Source organism: Orbicella faveolata, unplaced genomic scaffold (assembly GCF_042242905.1).
Source record: "Orbicella faveolata isolate gen_17 unplaced genomic scaffold, um_ofav_v1 contig_4, whole genome shotgun sequence".
In the NCBI taxonomy this organism is placed as follows: Eukaryota; Metazoa; Cnidaria; class Anthozoa; order Scleractinia; family Merulinidae; genus Orbicella; species Orbicella faveolata.
The window spans coordinates 11,422,964-11,440,513 of NW_028301569.1; the positions used below are offsets into that span (position 1 = coordinate 11,422,964).

Genomic DNA, 17,550 nt, shown 5'->3' on the forward strand with positions numbered 1-17,550 from the left:
TTCAATAAAAAAGCCTAAGCCGAGTACGTATTACACTGCGATAAAACACGACGGAAAGTTCGGAAGGGCATGGCGTGCAGCCCCCGCAGGGGGACTCCTTTGTTTAATATTTGTGTTGGACTCCATTGTTTTTTTCCTTACAATCTTTTTTTTTTGTTTCAACCAAGTTAGGGATGAAAAGACTTTTTAAGGAAGGACAACAAACCTGGCTGACCGTAAAATATATCCGACTTATTATGTCTTTTTTGATTTAAGCTCTCTTTATTAGCTTTTATCCAATAAGCGAACACTTGCAAAAGAACGTATCTTGATGGAAATGTAATTTTTTTTTCTTGGGAAAGATTTAATAGGGGATTTCAAAAAGACTCTTCATGTGTATATAGGTACCGTTAAATTTATTACCCAATTCAAGGAGTCCTCCTGTAGCCCAGTGGTATCATTTCCGAGCTCTACGTTAAAGAAATGCACACATTTTCTCCAAAACTTTCTTTTTCGCCATAGATCGGTCCAATTGACCATTCTTAGTCTCTAACGAGCAAAATTTGGCTCGATGAAGGATTTCATACATTTTTGGTTATTAACGTTAATAACGTTAAAATTTCAACTGAAGAAGGCTCAAGCACCACCCGAAAAGTCTTGAACGAAACATCAAAAAATAGTCAGTGTCAAACCGTTACCTTAGTTGATTGATTGATTTTGACCATAACCCTAAGTGGGTATAGGGCCAGACATTCTGCTTCGCCATATCACACGGACACGAGCAAACCGTTACCTTACAATGGTAATAATAATTGCCGATAAAATAATCATCGTCTAACCAAGCTCATGCAATATTTGAATGTAGAAAGAAATAACCAGATGTCGATCTTTGCGGTTCGTATGTCGAAAAGAAACTGCTTACCTGAATTCGCCGTGGGATCAGTTAAATGCGATCGCAGTTGCCTCAGCTGTTGAAATCGTTCTCTACTTCTTCAGCTCTATTGAAAGCAGACAGCTCGCACATTATTCATATTGTCACGTGTGATTGTCCATTACGTAATGCGAAATTTCAAACGTCATAACGTGACAAGATCTGAAAATTAGTCTTGTGTTCTGGGGGACACACAACCTATTATGTGTGGTGCGGCTTATTAAAACAAAAATCGGAATCGTTGGAAGGGAAACAGCTATCAATAGGTGTCACACAACGCACTGTTGATAACGAACATAGTATGTTTTTTTCCGTTCCAGGTCACGCAGCGCGGTGGCTTGGATGTGTGTGACAGAGGAAGAACGCCGCAGGATATCCAGTCAACCAATATGGGCTTTTCTTGTTGGATGCCCCGTGTTCCCAATCGGTAATCGAAATAGAGAGCATTCGAGAATAATTGATCGATTTTAACCGGAAATCGTTGAAAATCGAAGATCGAGAGACCTGTAAAGCTCTGTGATTTATATTATCGACGCGCGCTTTGACCGGCATGTGACAGCGTTTTCGCTTGAGCGGGAAAATGGAAAAGAAAACCTCTGGGAGCAGTGTACCTTTGCCGTTGATTACTTCCTTTTTTTTGCGTCGATGTTGCAGTGCAGAGTGGGAAGGGACGGAATTTTAATTGAATACAATTTGAGGAAATTGAAATTTACACAAAATTATTTACGAGTTCAATACGATGGTTGAATCTTTGTCCTCTAGTTCTCACCATCAATTCAAAAAAACTGAAGTTAATTTTGACCGCAATTACATTATTTTACAGATGTGCGGTTGAACGTCTCAAATGTTGTAAAGTGTTTATGCAAATAGCTTGCCTAGTCACGCACGCATGCGGGTGGGTCGTATTTTGGTTTACGGTGATTTCGTCATAGCACGTACCCAAACCCAGTGATCATTGTCCCCGCACATACAACAAACATGAGAGGCGATCGGCTTCTTCAATAAGTGATTTTAAGGAAGGAAAGAATACGGAAAGGAAGCTACACAAGACATAAGGAACTCGATCGCAAGGTAATCCATTATTCTTTAATATTTAAATTGAGATGGAAATTCTGAGGTCAGATTCGTCGAGTTGTCCGCGGTTGAAAACCCCTCCAGCTTGCATTTCGAGAGTTGGTCACGGAATTTAAAGTGTTGGCCCTAATGGAGTAGCGAGCCCTTGATGTCGTGAACAAGTTCAATATAAGTGTTTATAGGCTTGTCGCTGGTTCGACGTATTCGACGCTAAACGTCGCTAAAAGTGTTGGGAATTCATGGCTAAAACAGTGCAGTAAAAGATCATTTGCATTTCAACTTGTTCGTAACAAGTGTTAGCTTCCCAGGTCTTGTTTGTGTTCAGTCTACGGATGCATTTAATTTTTAACCGTGTTTTTCGTTCGATCGAGATCCTAAGAAACGAGAGGCACTTTCTAACTGCTAATTTGCAATGAGTAATTTCTGTGATAAGCTAGTAGTGACTTTTTAATACGCAAATAGGAACGCCATCGGAGTCGAAATCGCTCCATGTTATAAGACGATATTTGACGAGGTTCGATAGTGTCTATGATCGAAACAAAGCCACTGCTCATGGCCTATTTATGTAAAGTATACGAATTGTTTGCGTTTGTTAAATTGCTTCGCAAACTCCGATTGAAGAGCTGCATTAATATTGCATGCGTTGTAAGATGGGGTTGGTGTCGGTGCTTAAATTATTATTATTAGTTATACAAGTTTTCTTATGTCTGCATATTCTCTTCAAAAAATATTGCAGTAAGGATTATGTTTACCTTTTATTCCTCGATCGTTACACTGGAAGGTGAAGTCGATTGCGTGACAAAGAGTAGAAGATGGCGGCTAACTGGGGCTAAATGTACAGATTGAATTACATGTAAAGCTTGCTAAAGTTCAGTTTATCTGATCTTGAAAGCCACAGCTCTGTGTTATAAGTTGTATTTTGTGCGTGGATCAAGCCCGTTTTAAGTCCTGAAAGGACGTGTCTTCCGCACACGTCATACCGGAAGTCCTTTCGCTTCCAAAATCGACTTTGGTGCTAGACTTAAATTTCTTCATCCGAGCAGAAATTACTTTAACGTGGAAGAGGTATAGAATAGCCAAGAAATGTCTGACTAATCTGCACGAAGTTTGGAAGGAAAAACTGTGTAAGTGAAGGTTTGAAAAGTATTTATCACTGATCAAGACTCAATCCTTTTAGAAACAGTTCTGCCTGATAATAATAATTCATTTCCTCAACTGTTAAATTCATTGCCACTGGACAAAAATATTATGACAACAGGTAATATAAAATCCTTATAATTCTTAGGCAGAAGTACATTAGCAAAACAATCATGCGGTTTAGAATTTTTTTTCCTTTATTATTATCTTGGGTTATGTAAGAAAAATATATATATACCGTTTATCAATCAACAATAATTCTGGTGGGCTGTCACATGTGTATGGTGGTTTTTGTCAAGTATTTGTATTGGATTCCTTTCAACAGCAAAATAGGGTTGAAGCTCATAATTACCTATGACTACTGTGGGCATAAAAATGTATCCTTTCAAATGGTGTGGTTGTATTCAAAGAGTTGGTTTAAATTAGGATACTGGTGCTCCTTGCTCTATTTACTTCTGACTTCTCATCAACTCTTGTTCACAGCACAAGAAATGCAGCTAATCCATTTTTTGACGTAAAATTGTTGTTCAATTTATGTTTGCTTGTCATGCACAATTTTCAGTGGTCATGTTAACCATACAGATAAATTTGGAAACAAAGTAACACTTTGAATTCTATGAGGTTGTTGTTCCAAAAGGCTGTTGTTGGTTGAATAATGAAGCCTTATACAGGGCTTGAAAAAAAACACTTGAATTCCCACTTGCCCTCGGGACAAGTAGCTCTCAAATTCTGCTTGTCCTGGGCAAGTCTTAGTTTGCTCTTTTTATAATTTAGCTGGTAGAGAACTTGCCAATCCATTGCCCATCAGGCAAGTGAATGAAAAATTACTTGCCCAAAAGGAAAATCTACTTGTCCTGGACGACTGGACAGCACTTTTCCAAGCCTTGCTATGGTGCCAAAGGAAGCCACAGTTAATATCAGATGAAATTGCAAGAAACAATATATTCTTTCATTTTCTGACATAATTGTTGATAAAATTAGAACAAGAAAGACATAGAGAGACATTTTAAAATTCAGAAAAGTGATGTACTAGTAGCATCCTGGTTTTCAGGGTCTCATGAATGAGGTAGTCAGATTAATGATAAATTAAAAGTGTAAATCAGAACTTCCCTTTCCCATTCAATGATGTTCCCAAAACCTTCAAATAGGTCTCTGTATTGATGTGAACTATGGAATTGAAGAGCTTTTGGATTTATTTGTTTTAACTGCCCAATTTTCTTTGCTAGTAACCTCTTTGCAACAAATTTTAGCCCTCGTTGGGATTATTTTCACAAACCATTGTTTTTATTAGTGAAATTTTCTCTAAGCATTCATGCTGTAACAAAATGTACTAAAAATGCAGTTATAGCAACAGGAAATGTAGTTTTGTCAACAGCAGTTAGAGATATATACATATATCCATTCATATTACTGTAATTTTTTCTGTTATGTATATATATTTTTTATGAAACCTCATTGTTTTTTGATTATGCTTTTAGGCATTCAGACATCATATTATTCCAGAGACATTCCTGTTGTTTTGAATTGGACTACTTCAGTTACATTTATTTGCAAAGTGTTAAAATCATTAATTATTAACTAAATACAATTTAATGAGTCTAAAACTAAGTATATTCAAAATGTAACACTCAGCTCTAACTTCTACAACAAGAAATATGAGAAATTGTACCAATCAGAGAAGGAAAACGCGCGTGTATCTGGCAAAACCTAGAGAGTTACTCGTGAGGCACTTCAAGTGATCAAAGTTCTCAAGTGTGTTTGCATACAAACACAGTATCACAAGGTTATACCATGGTCTAAAAAATCAAAACATCAAGTTATTCTTTAAATGAGAATTAAGAGATACTGGTTGTAGATATTTGGAGCAAGTAGCCATAGTGGAGGGGATGCAAAGCATTGAAACAGACTATCTGAACATCAAGCCATTATATACAATCTTTTGTAGCAGTTGTGCGTCTATTTGTGTGAATGAATGGACAAATAAAAAATGACAACACTAACTAAAATGAAAGTGGTAAGAGTTAAATTGTTGAATTAAATTGTATGCTTTTCTAGTATATATTTTAAATTGCTGTCAGTGTTATAAGAATGAAATTTAACAGCATATTGGGGTGCCAGTGAACAGTTGAAACTGTAGAACTCTACAGCTCAGTGGATCCCTGGCTAGTTGCCCCATAAAGTAACAACTGGGTTGTTATCCAGAGCTCTTAATGTTAAGCTCACAGTAAATTTAGCTTGTCATAGTTTGTTGTATAAACTGAAGTGTTGTTGTCTTGTTTGTACCAAGTGTGAGGGGAAGGTGGATTTTAGACTGTTTACACTAAAATCTTGGTGATTCATTGAATTGATACTGTAGGTATGTATAGGTTATAATTATGTTGATCTTTTTTTTTCTGGTTTTAAGGTTCCTTCAGTAATAGGAATGACAAACAACAATGTAGTTACTCTCTCCTGGTTACTGGCTCAAGACATACCCCAAGCATACATCTTTACTGAAAGACCTTCGACATTCAACCGCAAGGCAGCATTTATCAATGATAAGAAGTATGTGGTCTATGACTACTTACCCAGCTTCACAGAAGATAGCAAACACCTGAAGGCAATGAAGTCTTGTCCAGTGGCTGGAAGTAAATTTCCCATCCTAGTAACACGGGACATAAACCCACTAATAAGAGAGGTGAGAGTACCCCTGTAAAAAGTTGTGTAAATAGGTGAACTTAGATATCTTGTCTCTTGGCACCAAGGCCTTGGAAACTAGAGCAAAAGAAACTCGGAAAACTGTTCACTTCTGGGAACAGATGATGTCCGCAGGGCAAATATCCGAGCATATTTTCACGCCAAATGGAGACTATTGTTTATATATACCTCAGCTGGTAAAATGCATACCCTTTAGTATATCTGAAGCCTGAAAAAGGCACCCCTTTCAGATTGAGCCTCCCCGTATAGACCATTATAGGAAGTCCTCCCCCCCAGGAACTAGAGGACAAAGGGAATGCATAAGATTTCCCTTGCCTTAGGAAACTTCACCCTTTTTACAATCCCCTCGCAAGGGTGGCCCGGCTTTTGGTTACCTGTGCATATATAGCCTGATTATTTGAGACTGTCAAGTTTTCTTTTGACCTGACTACTTCTTGAGAGCTCTCTTCATTTTCTAACAGAGCAATAGACCATTTTACAGTTGTCTGCTCAGTGACCTGGCCTTTGTATGGCAGCGAGGCTAGAGTTGACCTTGTTTTGATACAGACCTCACTGCTTTTGTCATGTAAATGCACCTAGTTAGCATCAGATCAACTTGTTTTACACAACAAAAGCAGTGAGGTCTGTATCAAAACAAGGTCAACTCTGGCCTTGCTGCCATACAAAGGCCAGGTCACATAGCAGACAACTGTAAAATGGTCTATTCAATGTTTTCCCGCTATAGCAGCACTCAATTTGCTGAGAAATTTCTTGTTTGGGGGAACTGTCTTGCTTCCCGCAAACCTTAGCTGACAAAGTACGCAAAATTCAAATTTAATACACTGTGTTTACATTAGTGAAACAGCATGGATGAAGCTTTTTGCTTGATTTTGTGATCAACTATCAGTTACTTTGACCAATAATTCGCTGTTAGTTATGTGCAAATGATCTCATTTGAAAATATTTCTTACTTTATTTGCGCGAGAAAATGGCGGCGAACACAAAGCACGCTCAACCAACTGAATTTGTAAACTTACCATTTAATGGGCCATCCTTGTTTTCATGGTAATGTTCTTTGTATCCTCTCCACAAGTATCACTCATGATACTCGAAAATATGCCATTTAGAATTGAATGACAAGAGAAAAAGCTACAAAACGAACTAGCAAAACTCAAGCTATATGAATTGTGAATCCTAGTTGCACTTGCTCACCTCGTCCCGAAATTTCGCGCGCTTTTCCAACGCACGATTTGATCACGTGCAAATTATGTTGAGGTTTCATGAAACATCGTCCAGATAGATTTTGTTGTCAATCTAATTTTTATGTTTCTTTTCTGTTTGCATTGTTTAGCATTGGTTAAAGTGGCTTCCGTTCTTTCCTAAACCCGACATACGTATTTTCGACAAGGAAGACACCGGAGAGAAACCTTTGATTGTGAACTTTCCTTTTCAAAGTTTTCCCGCCAAAAAGCACGCCGTCAATCCCGACATTCACTACAAGCTTAGCTCCAAGACCAGAATCCCGGAGATGGGAGCGCCATGCCCTCGGTACATGTCACGTGATAATTATACACTCCCTTGTATGATAAAGGCAGCACAAGGCCATGGAAAAAGAGGAACATTTCTTGTAAGGACAGAAGAAGAAGCTAAACAAGCCTTCGAAGAGCTTAGCAATCACTGCGAAGCAGAACTTGTAGTGACGGAAGTCATAGAAAATATTTCGAAATGTCTTATAACTCAGCTATATCTCTTTCAAAACGGACACTTTCATTGGCTGGGTGTGAAATGCAAAACGAACATGCCGTTCGCTAAGCGACCCGCGGGATTTATCCCGACCCCTGACGTTGATTGGAATGAACAGGAGGAGCTGAAAGCACTACTGTGTGACGTTGTACTACCCGTCACGCAATACCTTCACCAAAATGGCTACTTCGGTTTCACTGGCGTAGAAGTCTTAGTCAACGACAAAGGCAGCTTCGTTATCGACGTAAATCTTAAAATTGCATCCTCAACGAATCTTCTGCTAATAGCCCCGCACATGGCTGCTTTGAATTACCCCGTTTCATACGTCATGGAAATTCTTCCTACTAACATAAAGCATTTACTGGAAGCTATAGACCATCTTAATCTTCAGGCGAAGGGAAGGGTGATTCTATTGGCACATGGCGAACTTTCTGTAGACATCCAACGCAAGGCTTGCGTTGTTGTCTTCGCGAGAAATTGCGAGGATGCTTTTAAACTTCAACGAGAACTAATCAAAGTTGCAGGTAGTGAATTTTCTCGCGTTACTGATATAGATCCTTAATGTCTTACTCAAAAGGACAACTTCATTCTAATTCCAGTAGCACTGTTTGGCTTCGTTTACCCATTTTAGATCATGTGACCCTCTCTGAAGAATCAGTGTTCCTATTCTTGTCTAAAAACAATACATTCGCCGCCCCCCGCCCCCCCCCCCCCCCCCAGCCCCCGGCCCCTAAATAGGATTTATTAAATTTTAAGGAATCATGCTAAAGACTGTCTATCATCACATGATCTGAAATAGGTCAAGAAACAGATTAGCTTAAGAAATCTACTCCATATCAAGCCAGGTGGAATCAAATCCGTTTTCTGCTCGGAATATGACGTTGTCGTACGTGACATGCTCGGGAAATTTCGTGATTGGTTAATTAGAATCTGAAGCTCCTCGGGCATGATACGAAGCGTGTCGAAAGTATAGTTCTGTCTCGGCTCCGTTCCGTTCTCGTTCCTTCGCTGTTTAGACTAGTCATTTTTCAATTTCTGCTGCTCTTGTAACAGCGAGGTTACAAACAATCCGTCTGCTAATCTGCATGTACAGTACTGAAAAAAAAAAAAGAATTCACCAATAGCACAAATTACCAAAAACTAACAAACATTTTCTGCCGTTATGGAATTGTAATCGAAAATAAGTATTTATATCACGAATTATGATACAGTTTGAATTCTGCAAGCGCTCACATAGGCTAAACTATGTTTCACAGTAAAGCGTGTTTAATTAAGAAGCCTAAACCATTCATAATAAGAAAAAAACTGTCTCTCGTTCTTAAATCTCAGTTGTTTTATGACAGTATAATAATTGTTTAGATTTCTTTATTTGTTAAACAAAGCGAATCGAAATTAAGCTCATTCGCTCGTTTGGAAATCTCTCATGCCAGCAGGCCGAAAAAAAAATGCCGTTTGTATGTTTATAATACATAATATTTTAAGAGGAAGAGACCTCAAATCACCATAAGGTGGTTTTCAGGAGGGTCCTCGGTAAGAGGCTAGGTCACGTAATTTTAACAGGACTACATCGCAGTAGAGGCCTCACGCGTCCCTTGGCACAACGAGGATGCATAATAATGAAATAGCAGCTATTTTTTGAATTGCATACTCCGAAACGTCCCCCCCGTTCTTTTCAATAATTTATGTCACTTACTGTAAAGTTCAATTTGATTTCAGAGCACTTGTAAAAATTACGTGACCTAGCACTCTTAGTCTTTGTATAACTTAATGTTCCTAGAAACGTGCGAAAATTTTTTATAGTGTCAATGTTGTGTAAGCTGTGAGCTCAAGTCATGCTGGGTTCAGTATGAACTGCTTTTGGCTATTTTAAAGTAATGTAATAAATTTGACTTGTTCTCAGCAAGGAATTGCAGTTCAATAGTCCCTTCTGGACCGTTATTTGGAGAAGCGTTGCGTTACACCCAAGTACCGGCTCCGAAGGAGAACAGCATGAGTCACGCTTTGAATTATCTCCAAGTATGGAAAAGTAACATAAGGGGAGTTACGAGTTTTGTATAAAAATGGGTTTCTAGTACAGAACAGGCCACTGTTCATTTGCTAATCATTTGTGAACGAGATATTAGCCTTAAATTTGTTGTTAAAATAAAGTTTTTATTCTTGCTCCTAACCGAGCTAAACATTCGCTTCCCACTCCAGCAAATACTAGTCCGTACCCGAACCTCCTTGTCGTGCGACGAGCAACTATTCGTTTCAATAGGTTCTCATTTTTTCAATTAAAGCACTTTTATAGGGCCCTTATTGTATACCACTGTTGGTCCCTTGATAACGTTCCCGCCATGGATGTTATGTCTTTTGATCGACCATATAACCACCCTATCTCCAAGCGAGCATGTGGAGATCATATCAGACATTTGTATATGCGGTATTTTATTGAAATAAACCTTAAACTTTGCTCCAACTTAAGATATATATTACGAAATCTCCAATAAATAAACGCTTTAAAAAAGTGCGGTGTTTTCCAGTTACGCGATCCAACTCCAAGATGCAAGTTATTTCAGTAGCTGTCACCGAAGTCATAGGTCTGCAATGAAGGTTGTGTTCATTCCAGCTCGAAATTGAATCCTTGTTTTGTAAGCATTGCCTGGGTTTTGAAGCTGCCAAGGAGATACTCCCTTTCTGCGCGTTTTTCAAACACTGGTTCTCTCCCATTGGTTCATTAGAGTGCCATTTCGATATTTCCCGTTAGATTACGATAGCGTTATGCAATTTTCTGTTGAAATCACTTGCGTGACTCGACTCCTGTGACCTGAATCGCGTGACTGAATGAATACACTTCATCTGTTCATGTATGCTTCACACCTGTCTTACATAAATAATTTTGCATCCTTTACGAATAAAAATATATCACTTTGATCTGCATTGTACAAACTTATTCCTCTAAATCATGTCTAACAGTGTTTCTATCCGTTCCTGTTTCTAACACTCATCCGGGATGTAACTAGCTTCTATCCGGGAATGTGAGTTGCATCTTAAGCTTCCATTAGCGATCACTCTCTTACAAGCTGAACCTGTTTTTGTTTGAGCACCACAGCGCCTACGTGGAGTGGTCACTTTTCTACTTGGGGTCGAGGCTGCTTCTGGAAGGGATAGGTTCAGCTGGCGTTTGGTGTTTCCAACATGGCCTTGAGGTGTTGAAGGTACGACTGAATTGTCCAGATTCTCAATACTGTCTGTTATCGGAAAACAAATTAAAAAAGAAATTTAGAATTGTTCCACATGAGCAATAGAAAATGAAAGCATGCGTGGGTGGGTACAAACGTGCGTGCGTGGATGAGTGGGTGCGTGTTATGCGTGAATCGGGAGTCGGGATGATAGACCAGTCTGCGCTTTCTTCCCCGAGAACAAGAGCGCCTGATCGTTGGTTACCCATGATAGTTTGGGTTGGTCAAGGATTACTTGTTGACAAAGTCGTCTTTGATAATTCATTGAGACCGCAGTTTTAACTTAATGGCAAGTCCTAAGCACTGAACAAATTGAATCATCAAGGCTTTTGGAGTGCCCGTCGGTTGTTCACGATCGGGCAGGAGTCGAAAATCCTTCAAACACCACTGAGATTAATTTATTCATTCTTTAAAAAAAAAATACCCGGCAGCTTTCGATGGAGAAAGCGAGTGTGTAGGATAAAAATGATTCATATTTTTTAAATAGATGGTTAGGTGCTCCCAATTAGTAAGTCACATGTGGCCGGGCAGTAGTCTATATACAATGGTTACATTTTTGATTGACTGATTCAAAATTCGATAAAAAAATACATACTTGTTAAATTTAACTCATCTTCCGCGTCACTGGAGGTTTTATGTTGATAACAATGTATTACATTGCTGCCAAGAGGCTGTGAATTCAGTGCAAGAGGCGATGAAGGAGGGGCACAGGGAAGATTCCCGTGGGAGCGAAAATATTTTGTTCTTAGGTAAAAGTACAGCCAGTTTCCTGAAAGAAAACATAGTAAACGGTGTTAGCTTCCAACTAATTTTTTTGTATGAGCCACACCACGAATCTGGACGGGTAAGAAAAAAATTTTTCTTTTGATTGGCTGTACAATCTTTGATTCAATTAATCTGCCTCATCACCAGATTCCGCCCGTTGCATTTCATTGGAAAATAGGCGAGAAAAAGGAAACGCGGGGTTTGCGTGCAACAGGTCCGCAACTCCAAGCGCACCGCGGTCCAACCTAGGAAGAACCAAGGCCATTTTCGAGTTACCTTGTGCCTCTGTTTCAAAACGTTTTATATGAAAATGAGTCTGATTTGTTTGAAAATAAATCTGTTGTGGGAACACAATTTCACATAAATGGTTTCGCACGAAGACTCGTTTTGACATAGAGGCAAAAGCAACCCGGAAGTGGCCTATTGTCAACAACAACAACAACATCGGTTTATTTACTCTCGACACTTGATACACATTTGCGAGGAAATGAGGACGAGGTAAAAGCAGCGAATTCAGATGAGGAAAAAGACATTGCGATTTTTAGTAACTTACCAAGTAAAGCCAAAGTGAGTAGACACGACAGTGAGCTGTAAGATAAACTGGAGTTGAAATGTATTTCGGTCCAAGCGTTAATCGGCACCATGACCAACAGAACAAGCCGCGTGAATAGAGGAGCATTGAGGAACAAAATACACAGGGTCGCTGAGAAGAAGTATCCGGCATGCAACAAACACGTGGCGACCAGCGCTAGTTTGTCCTCAGTTCCTCCCAGGTACTGCGTCAACCAACTTAGTCTGTCATCGATCTTTTCTTGCATCTGATTGGTTACCTAGGAAGAAGAGGAAGTTTTCGATTTCAAGAATTTTGCCTTACGTAACCTCAATAACATATTACAACAAAACACCGTACGCCGTCGCCACATTATTTCAAGATACCTGAAGTAGATATGTGATGGTGTCGTTAATGATCTTTAGATTTTCCATAGTTTCGTTGTAGTGTTGCGTGGTCTCACTGTGGAATGACATCATCTGCAGAGTACTGTGGTCTATTGGGAAAAACAAAAAACTTATATACATACTTCTTATATTAATCTAGAACAATTTTGATTGGTTTATTATCCTTTTGGCAAGTGTTATGATTGGTTCCGTTACTACTACTTTCTGCAAAACCAGTAATTTTGTTTTCATGTAACGACTGCTCACCAATTTTATTCCATACTTCTTCCGCCTTGTTGCGAATGTTGTTTAAGTCTTCTAATATTCTTCTGTGGCTCTTTTTACGGTCCACATCCTGCTTCTGAATTTCTATTGTTGCGTTTTCTGTGAGATATCAAATTGCAAAGTCAGTTTTTGAAAGAACTCTTAGTTTTAATAGCTATTACCCATTCACGGGCCATTTCTCAATTCTTGCAATGTCAAACTGACACCGTCTTCTCTTTCAGCCGTATGATTTCAAAAAGGTTCATTGACAATACTGGTTTGATTTTGTAGAACAGCATTTGAAAAATGGCAGAACCCATTAGGAAGTGAGGCTGACAAACGAAGGCAAGTATGGTAACTGACTGCAATCTGGACAAACTTAAAAATGCGAGGTTCGCGTTTTCTTGTAAGGGTGGCCTAAATTCCTTTAAACTTTTCAAACATGTGGCAGGATATTGTTTTTAAGAAATTGAGATTGTTGAAACACACCAAGCAGAATTTTATCACCAACCTAGCTTTTCCTTGACCGTTTTCGCCATCTCCTTGAGCTGTCGTCGACCGCTATCTATCAACACCTTCTCGTGATGTAACGCTTTCACATTTCCTTTGAGAGAGAATGAGATAGACCGCTGGACATCTTCATAGTTGGAGTGCAGTTGCTGCTGCTGCCAGTTGAGGCGTTCCTGTCCAGCGGCTACTTTAATCACGGTATCCTCTGCCACTTCTGTCATCCGCCTTTGACTCTCCTGTGTTAAAAGAGTAAACCAAGGTTGCTGCTACAGCGGTTTCCCAATTCACGGTAATTATATTGGCAACGTACAAAATTACGTTAAATTGAAGGAAACCTGAAAATAATAGTTTACTAAGATAGAAAAACACCATAGAGATAATAATAAACCATAAAGGAACAAGGATGGTTAAGGATGGAGAACATCGATAGGCATTACAAAATGACGAACTTGAGAACTTAAGGCTAAACTTGTCAAGCTCGAAAACCTTGACGTAGCCCCTTTAAAATTTGAAACCAAAACGTAATGTCGCACCTAGCCAATCACTAAAAACGCAAAAAATGTTATGAACCAATAACTTGACACAAATGCATACAGCCGGTGCCAAGGGCGGGAAAGTGTGTAACCGGTGCCAATTAAGCGCGGGAAATTGCACGTACCTCTACACTGATAGGTTGAGAAAAACAGCATGTTTACTCCGATTGGTCAGAGAACGATGCGAAAGATCGACCAATCTGAACACGCGACAATAGCTCTCGTTTCGCGCTTTGATCCGCCCCCAGTATTTGACATGATCTAAACTCCAAATAAAGGGTTGCCTGACCTGTAAGTTATTCATTAGATTCATCTGGTTTTCCGCTTGGTTAGCCAGTTGATTGACCGTGAATTCTGTCTTCATTCTGAACTGCTGTTGTCTTGTGGCGTAGCAGATGGATCGCGCCCTGTTACTAATGATGTGATAACTGTTCCACGTGTTGGCGTCCATTTCAGCTGTGCATTGTCTTAATTCCTTAAAAAATTAAGATCAAAACTATTTATCAGCAAAGGATTATGTTTTAGGGGTATGCCTATGAACACCTCCACGATTTGTAATCAATAATTCACTGCCTGACTGACAGACTGATCGTCTGCCTGTCTGATGGACTGACTGACTGACTGACTGGCTGACTGACTGACTGACTGACTGGCTGACTGACTGGCTGACTGACTGGCTGACAAACTGACTTACTTACAGTGACTGACTGACTGACTGACTGACTGACTGACTGTCTGTCTCGCTTGCTGGCCGGCTGACTGACTGGCTGAGTGTCTTACCACCTGAACGCCGACTGTCCGACTCACAGATACACTTGATAACTGGTAATTTGATTTATTAAAACAGGAACTGATCCGTTGCTTGCCAAATGATTGCCGGAATGAAGGACTAAATCAAAATTGGACACAACAAAGACAATAATAGGCCCTTTGCACGATCCGGTCACATGGTACAAAATCACACATTCTGGGACGCAACTTGCAAAGTGGAACTTCCAAAACAAAGCAACTCGTACCAGTCCACCTTGACCTGCCTTTTTTTGGAAGTCCCACTGTGCAACTTGCGTCCCAGCATGTGTGATTTTGTGCCATGTGACAGGATCGTGCAAAGGGCCTTTTGTCATTGAATAAACTTACCATCTCATCCGTGCACTCGTATGTTTTCCTTCCCTCGGATTTTGATTGACAGTTTAAGAGTGCCACGCCCAGCTTAGCTAGTTCAACTTCATTGATATCGCCACAGGATTTCTTGATTCGGTTGATGACCTAAGGAATAATAAACATCATTTACAAAACTTGACAACAGAATAAGTAGTAGGGAAGAAATTGTAATGGGCTGGCATTCCATGCTCGATCGGTGGGAATACCTACGGTCACTTTATACGACTGGAACTCTAGTTACACCACTTGGCAGACGCATTAAGCAAGTTTTTTCCTTTGGGGGAGGCAGGATGGAGTGGGCGGAAGAATGGTGTCTATAGATAAGGTTATGACTTCATCAAGTTACTGACATGCCCTATTCCAAACTTGTCTTGATTAATTTGAGTTTGGATTTCGCAACGTGGTAACGTGGATTTTCTTTTCATTTCGAACCTATTTTACGCTGGTTTTGTTAATTTGTGACACTCGTTTACCTCCCAGTTCAAGCCCCGACCAGACTACACCTGAATAATTTGAAAACGGAGATTTATCTCTCCCGTTAGGCCTACCGTCCACACTAATGAGGTCACTTATCCGTCACGAAAACGGAGGTTTTCGAAAACACTTATCAAACCGGAGGAATTGGAAAACGCCGGCTTTGCGTTTTAGTGTGGACAGAGAACATTGTGTGAACGAAGCTTTTCGAGAACGATGATCATTATTTTCCCCTGCTTTTACCTCAACACAAATCCAAAACGACCGGTGATTGTTGCGTTTTCAAATTTCTCCGAAGTAGTGTGGACGGAAAGCAATTGATGCGTTTTCGGATCTAGTGAAACTTCCGTTTTCGAATTCCTCCGGTGTAGTGTGGAGGGGGCCTTAGTTTTAATGAAATACTTCAGTACTTACAATCTGATGACACGAGTCCAGCGGGGTGAGGTCCCCCATGTATTTCCTTGCTTGGGCCAGAAATTTCTCCTCAGCTGTGGTCATTTCAAACGGCACTGAACTATCCTTTAAATGACTACCTTGTTCTGTATTAGCCTCTTCGGAAGACGAACTGGAAAACGGCCACCAGGCATTCACGTGTACAACCAAAATGCACACTAGTGTGCAAACGAGTAACGTTCGCTGTATAGACATTGTATAAACTCTGAAAATATGAACACGAAGGTTAGTCATCGATATTAGAGAGCTGTAGCAAACCACGACAGTCACGGCAACGAGAACGCTACCAGACAAAAGATTTAATGAGTAGAACAATGGCTGTACACGAGCGTTATAAATTTGCAGTCCTCTGCACATCAACAACGTCAAACGACCAAGTTCTGCGTATTTTAGAGAACGCGAACGACGGCTGACATTACCTATTTAGCTTGAGCAAGTTCTGAGGCCCATAGGCGCACTGAACAGATCTAGACAATTACGAAATTCGACGGTAAAAGATAAATTCATTTTTTACTGGACGTTGTCCTCGGGGTCGCCGTCGTCGTTGTTTAAGCTCCCTACACTAAAATGGTTTTAGTATTGTTTCAGACGCATTTCTAAAGCAGAGGTTTAACTACAGTTTGCTTTCTAGGGCGAGGCCGGTAAAATTGCCCAACCATTCTTTCGTTTTACCCAGATGTCCTCATGCTTTGACGCCAAAAATGCTTTGGAACCAAAACGTTTGTAATTTGCAGCCTGCATGAAAGGCCCAGGAATTCATGAGTAGAATATTTTCCCGTGTTTTATAGCTTTTACCAAAGGGAAAACAAGTTGTTCTTACCCAAGTATCATCTGCTTCAGTTTCTTCTAATTCAACTTCTGCAGCTTCTGGAACACATGATCGGCTTCTTCATATTTGCAAATTTCAGTTCTTCCACGCGCAAATGCACGCACGTGAAAATTCCACAACATGCGCTAATTATCAAATTATCCATTGTTGACGTTCGCCAATTTCAATTTTCGCGCGTTTTCCCATGTGAGTAGGCGCGATAATGAACGTCGGTAATTTATTTCCCCAAAATTTGAATTTACAATAAAAATTCTCTTGCAGTTGGGCTTCTCTTGGGATTTTAAAACATGTTCCACTTTGTTTTGTTTTGTCAGCTGGAAAGGTTGCAAAGGCATGGATTTTGGTCTGTTTTCGTCAATTTCACGTAAGCCTTCGCAGCAACGTGAATAATTAACAAAAATGGGTCCCGAAGGGTACATGTGTGGGATACCTCATTTGTATTAACGAACACGATCCGATGACAATAGTGTGGGATACCACACAAGAATGTTTTGATCTATAGCTGAGAGACTGTGAAGTATATATGGAATAATTCATATTTGAACTGCGGTTGTAGATGAAAGTGAAGAATGATCATCGCAGTAGATTTTCCAATTTAAGTAACTGGAATAAAAGAAGCCTGAAAAAAATCAGCCCTGGTTTTTTCAGGCTTCTTCTTTCCCATTGCTTGAAAATCTACTGCGATGATCATTCTTCACTTTCCGCTGAGGGACTGTTCTTCGTAAGTCCAAACCTTGAAAAGTAGTCAGATGTAAAGTCAAAACGTCCTTAAAGAAGCTCTGTCGCGGTATTATATTTTGAGTTATTTTGGCCAGGTACTAAAGTACCTGTTAATTAAAGGAAACCTGAAAATAAAAGTTTACT

At 39.8% G+C, this 17,550-nt stretch overlaps 2 protein-coding genes across 5 annotated transcripts; one reads left to right on the forward strand and one right to left on the reverse strand.

The window, feature by feature from the left end:
• Positions 1–1,793: 1,793 nt before the first annotated feature.
• LOC110049754 (uncharacterized) lies at positions 1,794–9,707 on the forward strand. 2 transcript variants are annotated; one of them, XM_089275866.1, is made up of 3 exons: positions 1,794–1,981; positions 5,526–5,798; positions 7,149–9,707. In XM_089275866.1, exons 2-3 carry the CDS (start codon positions 5,544–5,546, stop codon positions 8,100–8,102), a joined length of 1,209 nt encoding a protein of 402 aa, XP_089131992.1. In that variant the 5' UTR covers positions 1,794–1,981; positions 5,526–5,543; the 3' UTR covers positions 8,103–9,707. The 2 variants fall into 2 exon arrangements, with proteins under 2 accessions (XP_089131992.1, XP_089131993.1); XM_089275867.1 differs by lacking the exon at positions 1,794–1,981 and adding an exon at positions 2,673–3,118.
• Positions 9,708–9,943: 236 nt separating this feature from the next.
• On the reverse strand, positions 9,944–17,242 carry LOC110049750 (protein brambleberry-like). Of its 3 annotated transcripts, none has more exons than XM_089275862.1 (10): positions 16,678–17,242; positions 15,819–16,062; positions 14,907–15,035; positions 14,059–14,244; positions 13,238–13,472; positions 12,730–12,846; positions 12,463–12,572; positions 12,080–12,356; positions 11,357–11,530; positions 9,944–10,770 (listed from the first exon to the last, which is right to left on the reverse strand). In XM_089275862.1, the coding sequence occupies exons 1-10, from the start codon at positions 16,686–16,688 to the stop codon at positions 10,517–10,519; spliced, it is 1,737 nt and encodes a 578-aa protein (XP_089131988.1). In that variant the 5' UTR covers positions 16,689–17,242; the 3' UTR covers positions 9,944–10,516. The 3 variants fall into 3 exon arrangements, with proteins under 3 accessions (XP_089131988.1, XP_089131987.1, XP_089131989.1); XM_089275861.1 differs by lacking the exon at positions 16,678–17,242 and adding an exon at positions 16,530–16,664; XM_089275863.1 differs by lacking the exon at positions 16,678–17,242 and adding an exon at positions 16,277–16,516.
• Between the last annotated feature and the right edge of the window lie 308 nt (positions 17,243–17,550).

Coding starts and splice junctions, on each gene's coding strand:
- LOC110049750 (XM_089275861.1), bottom strand. Junction 12,573..12,729: donor AGAAGTATGGAATAAAATTG/GTGAGCAGTCGT, acceptor TTTTCCCAATAG/ACCACAGTACTCTGCAGATG. Junction 11,531..12,079: donor ACTCACTTTGGCTTTACTTG/GTAAGTTACTAA, acceptor GTTTTCTTTCAG/GAAACTGGCTGTACTTTTAC.
- LOC110049754 (XM_089275866.1), top strand. CDS start 5,544: ATGACAAACAACAATGTAGTTACTCTCTCCTGGTTACTGGCTCAAGAC. Junction 5,799..7,148: donor TAAACCCACTAATAAGAGAG/GTGAGAGTACCC, acceptor TGCATTGTTTAG/CATTGGTTAAAGTGGCTTCC.